The 16862-nt window shown below is 36.0% G+C and overlaps 1 protein-coding gene and 1 long non-coding RNA gene across 2 annotated transcripts in view; both read right to left on the reverse strand.

Annotated features, from left to right (window-relative positions):
* The window catches only part of LOC134660854 (uncharacterized), an 848341-nt gene that overhangs the window by 516916 nt on the left and 314563 nt on the right, over positions 1-16862 (reverse strand). The window lies entirely within an intron of this gene.
* LOC134660814 (zinc finger protein 37 homolog) overlaps positions 1-16862 on the reverse strand; it is a 37727-nt gene that overhangs the window by 14413 nt on the left and 6452 nt on the right. Inside the window, exons 4-6 of the mRNA XM_063516621.1 lie at positions 15911-16030; positions 15274-15374; positions 13860-14059 (exon numbers count right to left, since the gene is read on the reverse strand). Coding sequence (XP_063372691.1) covers positions 13860-14059; positions 15274-15374; positions 15911-16030 — 421 coding nt within the window. The remainder of the gene's footprint in view (positions 1-13859; positions 14060-15273; positions 15375-15910; positions 16031-16862) is intronic.

The following is a 16862-nucleotide window of genomic DNA, read 5'->3' on the forward strand; positions in this document are numbered from 1 at the left end:
CATGTGTGCACCAAGGCTTCTATGTGTTGTCCGTTTCTAAGAAAAAGTTGCCAGTAATTAACATAAAGATATTTTACTACAGCAACATTTCTCCCAACTGGTTTTCTCTCTATAACTTTGGGAACAATTCAAATTACTTATTTCATCACATATTTTGATTGGTGTCAAATGAGGTTGCTAAATAAGGTCCCTATGAAGCCGGGAATCAACCAACAGGTCTTCGCTGGATTGAAATCAATGGCCGAACAATTTTCAGACGATGAAAAAATGTGTACCCTGGTATTTGATGAAATGGCAATTAGAAAACATCTCAATTACAACGCGCGATTAGATTGTGTTTATGGCTTTCAAGAACATGGAACCAACCTGAATTAGTTGGGGTACTCAAAAACTTAATCTATTATATATTCCTATTCCATTTAAAAATAAGTCTACACACAAGGCTTCTTAGTCTTAAAAACTTGGTCTTATTTTTACCCGTGTTTTTTACCCCACTGGACCCTACAGACTTGATGGAGAACTTAATGCTGGTGACGAAATCTGGTCTAATGAATTAGGTTAATACTAATAATTGATTGTAAACTGATTTTAACACCATTTTGTGAAGTATATTATATTTTATCAGTCAAAACCTTAGTGCCAGAACTTATGGAACTTATGGAACCGGAACACTATATATCCATAGTACAGGACATGTATGATCGCATCAGGACGCAAGTTAAAAGCTTAGCCGGACTCAGCGCACCGTTCGAAGTAAAGGTAGGAATGCATCAGGGATCGGCACTTAGTCCATTCCTGTTTAACCTGTCTATGGATTATCTCACTAAAGATATCCAGTCTTCTCTCCCGTGGACAATGCTCTACGAAGACGACATTGTGCTCATCAACAAATGCGCGAACAAACTAAATGCCTCCCTCTAGCAATGGAGACAAGCGCCTGAGGACAATGATGGTGTGCGCATTAGTCGTGCGCCTAGCTGCGTGCACGCTGTCGGCCAAAAATATCATGGTTACAATGAAACGTACGAAAATGTTGATCGACAACTATTTGTTCACGCAGGAGCATTTTAAATGACAATCCAAGGCCAAGAAGGCATTTTTAAGGGTCAATAAAAACATTTTTTTTTTAATGAATAGATGGTCTAGCTAGAGAAACGATGGTCTATGTGTCAAAACTTACTATAGTTTGTCAAAGGACTGTCTCATTTCAAACATAGACAAAGAAAATCATACTGTAGTATTGTCTTACGCTAGTACTGGCACCCAAAAGAAAAGGATGAGTATAGTTTTTTTTTTTGTTCTTATTTACTAACAAATTGGTTTGACCAACTATTCTCTCCGTGCAAAGCACCTGGTAGGGGAAGCCGAAACGATCGCAGCGCTTGATGTGGCCAATACTGACAAGTTTGGTAACTTTGTTTCTGTCAATTCCCATACTTCTCAGTTATTTTGGCTTTATAATCACACTTACGATAAAAATGCGTCACGATAGCTATTGTGTGGTAAACTGCAATAATACTGGACGAAACAGTAATATTACATTTTATATATTTTCAACGCCGAGCTAGATATTAGCCTTTTATATCATATAGTACTATTCCAGGCTTAACAACGTAATGGCTAAACATTTTATCTAGTCTATGTCAACACAGAGTTTTTCTTGTATGTTAATAAAATAGTATGGCTAATACAGTGTACCAACATTAAGTGAATGAAATATTAGTTATTGCAAACCCGTCAAAAGCACACTTTTGGCACGTAGTGTTATCTGTCGTCTGTCACAGGTGTCACAACAGACATTGTGCCTAAAGTGGGAGAACATAATTTTTTAACACAAAATATGTTGATTAAAACCTGTGAAAAAGTAAAGTTTTTATAATTGCAAGCATCGGTCGTGTCCCCAGGATGAGGATCACTAAGTAAGTCATCAAAACATAGCGAAACATACATTTTTTCATTGAATTTGTAACGAAACAACAACGAAGAAAATTGACCGAATAATATAAAATACACAGATCATTCTTACTGTTTTCACTAAAGCAAAAACCAGGTGTATTTAACATGAAATAGGAATAGATTCCGCACATTGTTAAGTACATTATAGTAAATATTTTTAAGGAATAATCTTTATTTTGTTGCGCTCGTTATTTTGACAGCGCTGACCACGTTGCGAACGCTAGGCGGCGCTGCCATCGTGCACGGTCCCAATAAGAGACTAGATTGAAAATAAAATATGCTTTTAAACATGTGATGTGTCTTTCATACTGATTATCATTACTTTTGGACCCCCCTCCCCCGTACAGTGACCAGGGTCGGGCAGTATTTCAATTACATGTATTTGAAATACGTATTTGAAATACAAATTAGTATTTTGTATTTGTATTTCAAATACTACCTCAAAAGTATTTTGTATTTGGTATTTCAAATACTGCACTCACATGTATTTAGTATTTTGTATTTCAAATACTTCAAGCTTCAACATACATTTCTATAAATACATTTTATTAAATTCTATAATCCTAAAATGTCTAATCTCTCGCACAAGCTGTGAGCCGACCGCGAACCTCCGATCCAGCCGAGATACAATTTTCATTGGCTGGATACTGGATCTATATTAGGTCAACTTCTGCGTGGAACTTTTCGTTTAAATCTAGGGGATAGGGTCATTGCAGTAGTTTCCGTCCATGCACTAGTTTTCGACGACTTGACGGATTATCAAATATATATTTCATTTTTAATTTACTACTTTTTGCGAAATCTTCATCTTCCTCGCGTTGTCCCGGCATTTTGCCACGGCTCATGGGAGCCTGGGGTCCGCTTGGAAACTAATCCCAGTAATTGTCGTTGGCACTAGTTTTTACGATAGCGACTGCCATCTGACCTTCCAACCCAGAGGGTAAACTAGGGCCGTAATTGGAATTAGTCCGGTTTCCTCACGATGTTTTCCTTCACCGAAAAGCGACTGGTAAATATCAAATGATATTTCGTACATAGTTCCGAAAAACTCATTGGTTCGAGCCGGGATTCGAACTCGCGACCTCCGGATTGCAAGTCGCACGCTCTTACCGCTAGGCCACCAGCGCTTCCTTTTTGCGAAATATAATTGTTATATGTAGACAGATATATTGCTTAGACGCCTTAGACATAAGGATTGAAATCAGTCCAAATTTGTGCAGGAATGTAGGTATATATTCAAATTTCGTCAAGTGGACGTAAACTAGAGCTGGACAAAAACTAGCGCAATGACCCTATAAGTTTATATGAAAGGATATTCGTTAACGTTAAAACTAAATGCTAAACAAAAAAATAAATAAAGGTATATTTTGTAATTGAAATACATTATTTTAAACACTGTAATTTGTATTTTGTATTTCAAATACCCGTCACCAAAGTAGTTTGTATTTTGTATTTCAAATACTTTTAAAAATGTATTTTGTAATTTGTATTTCAAATACGTGGAAGCCAGTATTTTGCCCAACCCTGACAGTGACAACGGTGATCACACGAATTAAACCTAGGTATTTAGTATTGACAGTTGCTTTCATATTGCACGCACTAATAACTACAAACGGCGAGTCGCGGCAGACCTTACATGTATTCGATATTCTGAGTGTGTCCTTGATCCTTGTGCAGAGGGCAAGGAGAATGCAGATTATTCTGAACACCTGGCACGCTTATCATTTTCTACTGCTGACTGTACTATATTGGCCGCAATACCAAGTGCGTTCATAACGCCATCTCTTTCACTCTTGCCTGCCTGCCTAGTATTAGTGTGAAGGAGAGACAGCTTTATGACAGACGTCAGTGGTATTCCGTGCGGTTACTAGAGTTAGACCAAGCTAAGTTGGCAGCGATTTTGATAGCCCAGACAGTGCAAATGTTATTTTAAACGTCAAACTTCTATGAACATATGACGTTTAAATGACACTTGCGCAATCCGTGCTATCAAAATCGCTGCCTACTTAGCTTGGTCTAACTCTAATAGGCAGTAGCTGAAGCCGCGTTTACACTTAGTGTTCTGAACAGTTCTGAGCGAACAATCGTTCGTTGGTTCGGTAAATGGAAATAACACTTGCGAGCGAACAACGAGCAAACATGTTTGTTCGGTGATGATCGCATCGGCTTGTCTCGGCGAACGATTGCTCGCTCAGTGAAAACGACGTCACGGGCATTTTTTTACTTTGTGCATTCGCTCGGCGTTGTACGTGCTCGGTCAGTATCCGATCACTTTTATGAATTCTGTGCGAGATAGTGGGGAATCAAGAAAACTCCTTGCAACATATTGAAAATTATCGAATCCATCTCCCATCCCTCCCTTATAGGATCAAAAAAGCAAAGATTACAGAAACTTTGCAATAATAAACGATGCTTTCACATACATAGCCGATATGATGAAATATAGGAGGCAGTTAGCAACCTGAACACCTCGTTCGTTTCGTGGAGGATCTGGGGTGGTTAGAGTAGCGCTACCTCGTTTTTCACGCAAAATAGACAGGCACAATGGTTATCGATTTGCGTAAAATGCCCAGCGGATGAAAAGAAGATTGAATCTTTAACGGCTTCTTTTTTAGCGTAAAAGATCTAAATCCCAAATGCACCGTTCAGATGCATTTTCGACTAATTTCAATAAATCTTCGAGTTCATGTTCATTCATTCTGCAGATATTATAAAATACCAATTATCACAAACGCTTAAGCCAGGTATACTGTAACAATTTCAGTTTTATACTAAACAACACAATTTCAAAACAGTTTGACCCGAAAGCTAACACATATTCAAAGATAACACAACATACATTTATTTAGTTAATAAAAATAAAATTCGCAAAGTCAATTACATATAGTAGGCCTAAACGACGCAGAAGCAAGCTCGGACTGAGTCATACTCCCTAAAGTGAACAGAAGTGAACGGTAATTTCAAGGATCAGATTACAGTCACACATTTCGCAAAACGGATTAATTAACTTTTAACTTGTTAACAAAACATTCGCAATAGTTTACTAAAATCTAGAGAAACGAAGTTTGAATTGCGATAAGAAATCACAAAATTCGAAAGGAAAAGACTATTTTATTCTTTATCACAAAACAAAATAATAAATCATAAATCAACCAGGACAGAACCTAAACTGAATATTTCTGAAATGAGTTCTAAAGCAAAAGCAGATGTAATACCTAAGTAGATAGTGTAATGGAAACAGACTGATTAATCTCGAAACACTGAATGCTCGCCGTGGTGATAATCATTAAAGACATTATCAAATAGACCTACATTATTAGGTATACCTATTTATTATGTTGAAACGTGCGTATTTATAAATACTTTTTTGACTGATGGTTATATATTATTTGCAGCATCATATCTGCATACAAAATATCAATTCGCCAACGTGCGTTAAAACATTAATAAGAGCTTAGAAGTGATTTGTAAGTCTAGGTACTTAATTACTTTTTAGACAAGTAACTAAGAGTAAACGCAATCTTAAAATGAACGCTGCTCCACCAAGGTGACCAATGTGTTCATTATAAATTTGACGAGTGACGTTCATTTTTAGATTGATATTAATTATGGACATACGAATTGCATTTTTCCAAAACAGACACTGTTGGTGAACATTTCGTTGCAGTCAGTAAGCAGTTAGCCAATTGATTGCAGCACTTGCGTCCACCACGAAAAAACCCATAAACTCAGTCAACCATGTGCAAAATATTAGTGTCAAATTGACAATTATTCTGCCCTCTACAACCACACGTAAACTATAACAACTATAGCTATAGTTTTCAGTTAGTACAATATGAAAGCAACTTACTTACACAAATGTTATCGTTACGCTCTTGCAAGAAAGTAATCTAATAGTATTGTGTCTGTGACGACGCGCCCTTTCCTTGGCAATTAATAAGGCAACAATTTCCACGGGGGATGCAGGGTTGCCAATGCCAAATCCAATTTATTTTACCCCTAGAGCTAAAGTTGAAATCCCCTAAAACCCCCAAAAAAAAAAAAAAAAAGAAATTACACGTCTAAAGCCAGACAAGTAATGTATGATCATTGTCAAGAGGGCGCTGTTATTCTCATTTATATGATATGGTGATAGTTCGGTATAGTAAGTATAAAAAAATTAGTTCCAGCGAAATTCCGCAACATGGCGCGTGATCAATTACTGATCAGGTTTTAATATACTCTGGCACGGCGACCTTGTCAGTAGAAAAAGGCAGAAAATTTTAAAAAATGTATTTGTGAAGAGTTGAATTTCCAAAGAAAATTTTAATTTCGCGCCTTTTCCTACTGATAAGTTGGGTGTGTTTCAGTATAAATACATTATTTAAAAAAAATAGAATTGCGAACATCAAATCATCACTGTGTAGCGTAAAACGAAACGTTCAATCCTGGTATGTAAAAACCCCTAAAAATATTAAACCCTAAAAACACCCCAGGTTGCTTTTTTACCCCCTAGTGGTTAAACCCTAAGTTGGTATCCCTTTGTGAGGTAAAGTTAACAAGGTTTTTAAGAACCGTATCAAAAATAAAGCAGACAACTTTATAGTTTATTATATTCGTTTTGGAATCAGCTTTCTATTCGTCATCACTCATCAGAAAGAAACGGTTACCAACTGTTTTGGCCAGACTTTGGAAGCATGTCGATTCTACTTGACACAACAGGTACGTACTTGACCGATTTGCCAATTTAAGAAGATAATCACCTTTGTAGGTGTAGGGTTAGCACGAGTGTGCTGCGACAGTATCTCGTGCGCGAGACAGATTACGTATTTTTCTAAGTGTAGGTACGAGTATAAATTAGACAAAGACGGACAGTCAATCTCGTGTACCAAACCATATCAACGAGAAAACTATACGATCATAGTATGACAACAAAAGATATCATTTATTCACAGTTTTTTTTTATAAGACTTATTACGGTATTCCATTCCAAAAAAATACCAATATGTGAATACTATGCATATTGCCATGAGTGCGGGAAAAACTGGGGTTGCATCCTAGTTATAGATGAGCACAGGATAGCTATTTTATTTTAGCTGGACTTCGCACCATGTCGTCAACAGTGAAAGTTACGAGTGAATGTAACCAAGCCAAAATGGTAAATATTATAGATAGATAATAATTCCGCTCTGAAGCAGACTGGAACTGTCCGAGGCAGTTACAAAACGGTAGCTCCAAAAATGTACATTTCGACGATTCAGTTGATGAAACTAAAACAGTGAACATGGCAGGCCTCTAAAATAGTAAAAATATCACAGTAGTGGTGGTGGTAGTACACCTGAGACGACTCAGGACCGTGAAGCCTGGCGAAACATAACTCCTGGTTATAACCTGGAGAGCCGATTCCAAATAATGGGAAAAGGACAAGGAGAAGAAGATGAAGAAGTAGTGGTCATGTAAAACCTAAAAAAAAAGCTTTAAAAAGAAAGTTCGATAGACGATTTCACTCTGAAGTATATATCTTTGCTAGACTTAGATTTTATCACTCGAGAAAACGGACGGGTAGTCATCTCGTGCGCGAAATACTGACGCGACGCACTCGTACTAACCCCACAGATCAGGAATAGGTATAGTAGTGGATAGACACATGTCGCGCAATAAACAACCAACATTTCTTGAGTTAAAAAAATATAAATAATTATATCCGAGTCTCAATGCAGTACCATACTATTAAATTTAAAACACGATGTTGTAGTTGTCTGCTTTTTTTTTTTGCTACGCTCCTTAGTAGAATAAACTTACGCAACCAGTTGTGGACTAAACAGATGTTTAGCACCAACCTACTTCATTTTCTAACTTAACACAAATAAAGTCAATATTTAAAACACGGGTGCAGTCAGGGTATTCATTATCTACACGGGTAAAGTGCCAAAATTACATACATTAAGGTAGTGTGTACATATTTTTAGCACTTTGCCGATATTTAATACCTTGACTGTACAATTGTACATATACCCAACACCTGTGTCCTTAGTATAGTGCAATTATATTTAGTTTAAGTTGGACAAATGGGTTTTATAAATCATTTCTTAAAGTGTTTTGAAAAAATAAATCATAACTTAAGGATAAATCCCATTTTTGTCGAAGGGCAGTACTAATAACAGGATTCATAAAGAAGAAAGAAGTCCTTCAATCGAAACTACACCACACAATAATAAAATTACAGTGATGAACAAAATAAATCAAACTCTTAAAAATATATTTTCTTACACACAAAATATTTTTCTTTATAAAACTATGTACCAACTTTAATGAACTCCACCAGGTGTTGACTTTATACAAACGTGTAGCACATTTAAATAATCTACTCGTATACTATTCATAAAATAAAAAGCAATATCCTCTTCCTCCTGAGGGTCGTCCAGTTGGAGTCTCACAAACAGTGTGAATACTGTGAATTTATAGTTTTTAGATAATATTTTATAAAATGCTAGTTTTATAAATGTCTACAAGTTCAAGTTTTAGTTTTTAGATAATATTTTATAAAATGCTAGTTTTATTTGTCTATATTGTGTATGGCCCCTTAGCTAGGTACAGATAACAAAGAATACCCATTCCTTTGTTTTTTTTGCAATATTGACCTTATTCTTTACTACCAACAAGTAATTAATTAAGTACACCTACGCAACGAAATATACCGAATGATAAATATGTCAAAATTGAAAACAAATGATAAATATGTCAATCAAGAACAAAATACGCTTTTTTCCTTGTGAGAATATAAATGAAATATAAGTGCAATAAATAAACAGTGAGTGTGTGTGAACGAGAAAGGGAACATAAGGGAGCGAAGAAACGAACCACAAAATACTTGTGCCACTCTTAACCATTTTAATCATTTCAATGTATTTTACGATTTTTTTGTCATTTTCATGTAAGTATTATTATAATCCTCAAGATGTTGGAAAAACAGATTTCTACCGATATTCGCAATCCTTTCGGAAAATTGTCGTAAAAAACGTAAAAAAATAAGACATTGGCGAATAGTGGACTTACATTTAAATAAGAATGTCACCTTGAGCTGTTGAAAAAACGTAGGACAGGATCAGTTTAATTGCGAAAAAGCATTACCTACTTGCCTTGAAAAGGGTGACCTTTGAAGTTTTTATAATCAGTATTGTCGACTGATAAATGCAATTTCGAAGTATTCATTGAAGGGCCGAAAGTTTAAGATTTTCAGCAAGATAATGAGCCGAAGCTCACAACAAATGCATCAAATGGATGCCACATACCACAATCGCCCTAATTCAACCCGACGTAACAAAATTAATATAACAAATAAGTAGGTACATTTGACGATTCCTACTTCAGTGCACTGACAAAAGCTGACCAAACCGACCCTGAATATTTTACATCACTACAATCACTTGTTGAAAGCGTGCCTCGAAAATGAGCATCACTGATAGAACTAAGCAGAACGAAACCATAGAACACAAAATCTTAGATCAAGTACATATAATTCGTGTTTCTGCCAGTTATATTACTATCATTTATATCCCCAAAGCAAATAATAATTACCAATGTTTATATTTATGTTTCTTGGTTCTTATTGTCTGTATTTAAAAGCAAATAAATGTGGTACAAGTTTTTTATTCATGAATGAAGTGTTTGAATGATTATTCAAGAAGTGGGATTTTGTATGTAGTTATATGTACAGTCGACAGCAGATATAATTAAGCGGGTGAGGTGTTCTAAATGATGTACAAACGCTTTTATTTTCATAAGAATTAAGCAGCGTTGAGTTCATTTTGAATACCTTGCCTGCTTAGCAAATTTTGCTGTTGACTGTATAAAAAAATATTATTTTGTCCATCACATTAAAGGTCTATTTAATTATTTTCTATGAAAATGTTTTAATTTGTGTTTATTTCGTTCACATTACAGCTGTTATACCTAAATAGCTATATACATAATATATATGTAGTATTATTTCTGTTAACAAGTTAAGCATTTAAAGTTTGAAATGTTCAAATGGTTGATTCGTTGACGAAAATAACTTTATGAAAACCAGCGGAACTCCTCAACGACTAGTACCTACGATTAAAATCTCCGTCTATAAATATGAGTAATATGTGTTCAAAATAGTACGTTTTGTTTGATAAGGTGTCTAATAATAGTACTACACTCGAGAGCAATAGTTTCGGGTCACTAGCATTTACTTTAATATCTTATCGTGAAAACGAAGCTGGCGTATTGTAACAACTAATAAATTGAACATTATAGATATTAATAATCCTTAATTACACGTATAAAAACTAGTAATGGCATGTTTTTTTAGAATGATCGCTATTTTTCAATTCGAACTTGTAATTTTTGCAACTGTTTTTACTTTTGTTTTGTCATAAAATGTGTTTGTCGTACAGCAAGACGAATTTATGCATGCGGACACTTGGATTGGACGATGGAAGATTGGTCAAATGTCATGTATGGACATGACGGATGGGTAAAGGTGTACAGAATGCGAGCCTGAATCGAAGAAAAGGTGGTGGTTCCATACACGTGTGGGATGGGATTTCTGCGGAAAGCCGAACACAGCTAGTACTGATTGAAAATGGTACTCTGAATGGCGGAAGATACCAAGAACAATTCCTAAATGAGCACCTCGGCCCATTTATGGCAATACTCGGTGAGAATGCGATTTTTATGCAATCGTTTCGGAAAATTGTCGGAAAAAACGTATAAAATTTGAAACTGGCGAATAGCGGACATAAATATAAGAATGTCACCATGAGCTGTTGAAAAAATGTAGGATGCTATTTTTATGCACGATAACGCCCGTTACCATATTGATCGAGTAGTGCAAAACTACCTGGATGACGTAGGTATTCGTCCCATGGAGGGGCCAGCACGTAGCCCCGACATAAACCCAATCGAGAATGCCCGGGACGGCCTTGGCTTGGTTGTAAGGCAACGAGACTCTCCTTCAATTACGCTTCGTGAGTTGAAAGATACAATAGTAGAGGAATGGGAGAACATTCCCCAACAGTGTTCTAGAAACATGGTGTACCAGCATGCCGAATCGCATTGCAGTTCTGTGCGGGAAGAACATGGGGGTAATCCTAAATTGGACTTAGTACTAAAATGTATCATAACTACATGTAAATATAAAAAGTTCAATATTTTTTTTAAATTTTGGTTTTGTAAGCCATTTTTACATTATCGGTTTTTACTAAATAAATAAACTATCATTAATAAATGTAATGTATTTTATATTAGTAACATTAAATTGGCTATAAGGTTAAATTTGTTTCAATTTCAATACGCTACCTTTATTCGTTTTCGAGCTCATATTCTTATTTTCATTTTTTATTTTTTACATTCTTATTTTTGTTTTGTTTTTGTCCGTTTTATGTAAACCTGTTTATGTGCAATAAAGTGACATACATACATACATACATATTCAAGTAAATGCTAGTGACCCGAAACTATTGCTCTCGAGTGTATTACGGTCACTACAGTGATAGGGGAAAGTGCACTGATATACGAAGGGCAGCTAAAAAATAATCATGGTAAAAAATATATGGGCATAAAATACTGACTGAAATGCATCCGTAGTTGGTTATTTTTATTTTATTTTTGGCACTCGCTTCTATTTTTGTATATCATTTGTCTGTGATTTCTCGAATATTTGCAAGAAAAAATAATGTTTTACTCCAAGCAATTCTAATTAAGAAGTGAAAGATTAACGCTCCTAAATAATGGAAATATCGATTTGCGCCGTCGAAAATGTAACCAAAGTAAGCAAATATTATTAGAAAACCCACGGACGAAGGAGTGGGAGATAGCCAGAAATGTGAGCATTAATAAAGAAATAGTACTTAAAAAATAATTCATGTACATGTGAACATGCCCGAGGTGAGCGCAGTGATGCCACGGAAGTTAACGGCGTTTGACAAGGACAGACGACTCTGATGTTGTGAAGAGTTTTTTTGGATATGAGTCGTGGGTAAAAGGAAGACATTATTTCAAGATAGATGACCTGATGACTTGTGATGAGACCTGGTTTCGACACTGGGATCCCGACAGTAAACGAGAATATTTACAGTGGAAGTTCAAAAAGGTAAAACTTCCTCAGGAATTTGAAGTTCAACTGTCGACCACGTATGGTTTTAGATACAGAAGGAATTTTTCTAATTATTTTAACAAAATGCACCAATTAAAGAGATGCGACAAAAAAAAAGGAGTCGAGATAAATTAAGCAAAAGAATTTCGAACTGTTTGAGAAATTTGCTATGAGAGATAGGTTTCGATACCATTGACCACCAAGTCCATACTAAGTCCCATACGACTATTTACTCTCTAATGAAAGATATCCGACGACTAAACGCTGCAGTGTTATTATCTGCAGACTTTATGACCAAAAGACAAAATAATTATTTCGCGACCTAATATTAATATTTGATAAATGTAAATATCTGGGAGACCGAGCAAAGCTCGGAAAACATATAAAAACTCAAAAATGCCCATTTTCCCAGAGATAAAACCTAGCTAGATCGATTTTTTGCCCCTGAGAACCCTCATAGAGCAAATTACATCGAAATCGTTAGAGCCGTTTCCAAGATCCCCGAAATATATATGTAAATAAATATACAAGAATTGCTCGTTTAAAGGTAAAGGTAAGATAAATGCATTTCACTAACTAGGCGATTATACTGAACATGAAATGAAAAGTTACATAAAAGTGTCTTTTACTCGTATTTTTAGTTAGGTAGATTATTTTTCAGTTGCCCACGTAGATTTTAAAATAGTCTGAAACTCCGTAATAAAACGATGTATCCTAACAGAGTTTGGGCTAAATGGGGCTCATGGGTGTTTGGGCCTAAAGTGCACAAGTGTATAGTCATGACCAGATAATTTAAGTTTTTTTTTTGTTTAATATCACTATGGGTTAAGGTCATATGGGGTAATACATAGTTTATTATATTCGGAGCAAGAGTAACAGTATGAGGATTCCCTACAAATGTTACTTTTGCCCCAGTGTTTATCTTCTTACCCCATCTGACCTTTTGGACATTATTGTCAAAGACGTGCTTGCTACCTTCAGAGATGGGCATCATTCGAATAAACTTTTATCGGAATAATCATTCGAATAAACAATAATTCACGACTTTTTTATTCGCGGATGATTCATTCGCGAATAATTCATCCGCGGATGATTCATTCGCGATTAATTCATCCGCGGATGAATCATTCGAACACTTTTCAAATGACGAATGATTTATTCGTTATTTCATTCGAATAAATCCATGAAGAATATTTAAGTTTTTTAGCTTATCCCATTCAAATAAACAACACGAATAATAGCACGTTTCATATGACGTGTTCTTTTACTGTATATTTGTTCAGAAGTTAAAGATTGTTAAGGGTTAAAAGCTAAATCCAGGTAGTATAATAAAAAAAGACTAGCGTGAACAATGAATTACTCACACACAAAGTTAGTAACTTTCTGGCCTGACCTAGAAAGAGATAGTTTAATAAAAGAGTGTGACACCAAATTTTCTTAGCAGTTGTTTGCTTCAGAGCGAATCTCACAACGCATTTATATTTACAGTTACTATTTTTGTAGTTGCATTGCACTTTACAGTTGCCAATCTTTCTAAACCATGAAAAATTAATAAGGTATTCGAATAAACAAATTATTCGTGGCAATTCATTCGACGAATAAATTATTCGCGGATAAATTATTCGACGAATAATTTATTCAAATAAGAATAATCATTCGACATTTTTATTCGTCATTCGCGATAAATTTTGTTATTCTTATTCGTTATTCGTCATTCGAATAAACTTTGCCCATCTCTGGCTACCTTTCGGGGCTTCCGAAAGCAATGTGTCTGATTGTGAAATAAATAAGTGCTTGTTACCTCTCGGAGAAGCGTTTCCCGCAGATGGGGCACTCGTGGCGCTTCTCGCCGCTGTGCACTCGCTTGTGCCGCTTGAGGTGCGAGCGCGTCATGAGCGCCAGCCCGCACACGTCGCACGCGTGCGGCTTCACCCCCGAGTGCGAGAGCTTGTGCATCTTGAACGACGACGTGTGGATGAAAGACTTGCCGCACAGGTCGCACTGAAACGTGACAAACTCACGGTTTACTGTATATTTCGGCACTTACTTCCAGTGGAGTATATATACTTCCAGTTTGTCCAATTCTGGGATGGGATGGGATCCATGAGGTCTCAAGGGAACTCTTCCAGTTTTATACACATACATGTAGCGATCTTTGTGTTTGCATCAACAAATATTTGCATTCAATAAACTGATATTTTATGAAGTGGAACTGCTGGAGGAGATCAGAACGTAAGTTTTTTAAGCAAGTAATGATTAAAGCAACATTTTAGTCTATGTCCAGTTGTGTCGTACAAAAAAACACGCAGTTTTGTGTGTAAATTGAAAAGATGTCGTTGCTGAGGTAAAAAACTGGTAATCATTAAAATTTAATTTGTTTCTTCATGATCCTTAATGGTGCCATATTATAGCACTATCTTTATTTTATTAATTTATTTAAACTTTATTGCACAAAATATATACAACAATGTACAAATGGCGGACTTAATGCCAAATGGCATTCTCTACCAGTCAACCATAGGGCCAAACAGAGATACCTTCAATTGGTGCAGAGAGAGAAAATATATTGAGTGAGTTAAAAAAAGCAAACTATACTTATAAATTACATAAATAAATAAAATATATATAAACTACCACATATTTATAAAATACATACTATAAATATAATAATGATGGATATTATTCGAACTCTTGCTTTAGCAAATGCTTACGTAACATCCGCTTGAAAGAAAACTTACTAGTAGCTTGTCTAATATTTAGAGGGAGTGAATTCCAAAGACGGCTAGCCTGGACGGCGAAAGAATGAGTCATGAAACCAGTACGGTGAGAAGGTATGGTCAGTTTGAGAATGCGGGAGGTACGCAGCTCACCTCCTGGGCGCGGAGTGTGGAACACGAATTTACTTTTGAGATATCCCGGAGCAGAAGGCTCAAACAGGATCGAAAATAGGATACAAAGGATCCGGAAGAACCTACGACGACGGATGGAAAGCCAGTTGAGCTGCCGGCGGTAAAAGGATTTTAATGTAACTTCTAGAATTTAAGAACAAATCCTGATGCTAAGAGGATACCGAAGCCGCTGATCTCATGCGCGTTGCTGCCCGTTTACAGGTTCATAGAGGGATTTGCTGGGTTGACTAGGTTGCTTAAACGTAAAAAAACTGTTAATAATTTGTATTGTTGCTATGTATAGATAGATATTGTAAATTGGCTTACCTGATAATTGGGTTTCCCGGTGTGTATATTATTGTGTCTATGCAGTGCACCTTTAGATGGGAAGAGCTTATTACATTCTTCACATTTCCAGTCGCTGATACCTAAAATGAAATTTAACCAGCTTTTTTTCCTTTTAAAATGAGCACACATTATAAGGGGCATTTATTTTGTTGAAGTATTCAAGTCTCAGTACCAGTACGAACGTAACGTAATCTAGATCACCCCGGGTCTAGAGCATTTCTAACCCCGCAAAATAAAGAAAAAAATTTTTTTTATCTTGCACCAATCTTTGTCTCTATAGTTTGCGGTATAGGTAATTTCAATTATTACTTACTCAGGTTTGACTGTACAGTGGGCCAAGAATGTAGTCTACCACCCTACGGTTGAGGTTCGTTTGAACGTCATGAGACAACAAGGTCGATTTGACATGAATGTCAGTGACAATTGTCAACCTTAGCGATCGTTAGATCTCGGAGAAACTTTTGTCAAAACTGGTAGACCACTTTCTTGGCCCACTGTACATATATAAATAGTGAACTATGAAAACAAAAACGTGGCACAAAATGACAAATTATTTGCTTTTAATAAAGACAACAATACACCATTGTAACGAAATCAATAGTTAATACTTAGTTACCTTTATGAAGAGCGACATGTATATCACATGCGCGCTTGTGCTTGTAGTGAGCACCGCAAACCTCGCAGATGTACGGTGGCTTCGAGTCGTCGTGCTTCCGCTTGTGCTGCTGGAGCCTCACTGCACACAGATACACAATACTACATTACGATATAAGTGAGAAAAAAAGGAAATTCGTAGCGAGTTGCGATAAATTAAAACACGACCGGTTTTCTGTTTCCTCACTTTGCCGGCTCTAAATTCTTGAGCAAGCCGCAAAATATACAATATGTAAAGGGTTTTACACTACAAAAGAAACTATCTCGACTTACCAACAGTATCAACAGCAAACTAAATAATGAGAATGCAACTCTATCCTTAGACCCACAGTGCTAAAGTGAGAAGGTGATGAAAGTCCTTAAAACTTAACATAACTTTGACGCCTTGGGCATATGGTTTTTAGGGTTCCGTAGCCAAATGGCAAAAAACGGAACCCTTATAGATTCGTCATGTCTGTCTGTCTGTCTGTCCGTCTGTCCGTCTGTCTGTCCGTCCGTATGTCACAGCCACTTTTCTCCGAAACTATAAGAACTATACTGTTGAAACTTGGTAAGTAGATGTATTCTGTGAACCGCATTAAGATTTTCACACAAAAATAAAAAAAAAACAATAAATTTTTGGGGTTCCCCATACTTAGAACTGAAACTCAAATTCTTTTTTTTCATCAAACCCATACGTGTGGGGTATCTATGGATAGGTCTTCAAAAATGATATTGAGGTTTCTAATATCATTTTTTTCTAAACTGAATAGTTTGCGCGAGAGACACTTCCAAAGTGGTAAAATGTGTGTCCCCCCCCCTGTAACTTCTAAAATAAGAGAATGATAAAACTAAAAAAAATATATGATGTACATTACCATGTAAACTTCCACCGAAAATTGGTTTGAACGAGTTCTAGTAAGTAGTTTTTTTTT

Source organism: Cydia amplana, chromosome Z (assembly GCF_948474715.1).
Source record: "Cydia amplana chromosome Z, ilCydAmpl1.1, whole genome shotgun sequence".
Taxonomy (NCBI): Eukaryota; Metazoa; Arthropoda; class Insecta; order Lepidoptera; family Tortricidae; genus Cydia; species Cydia amplana.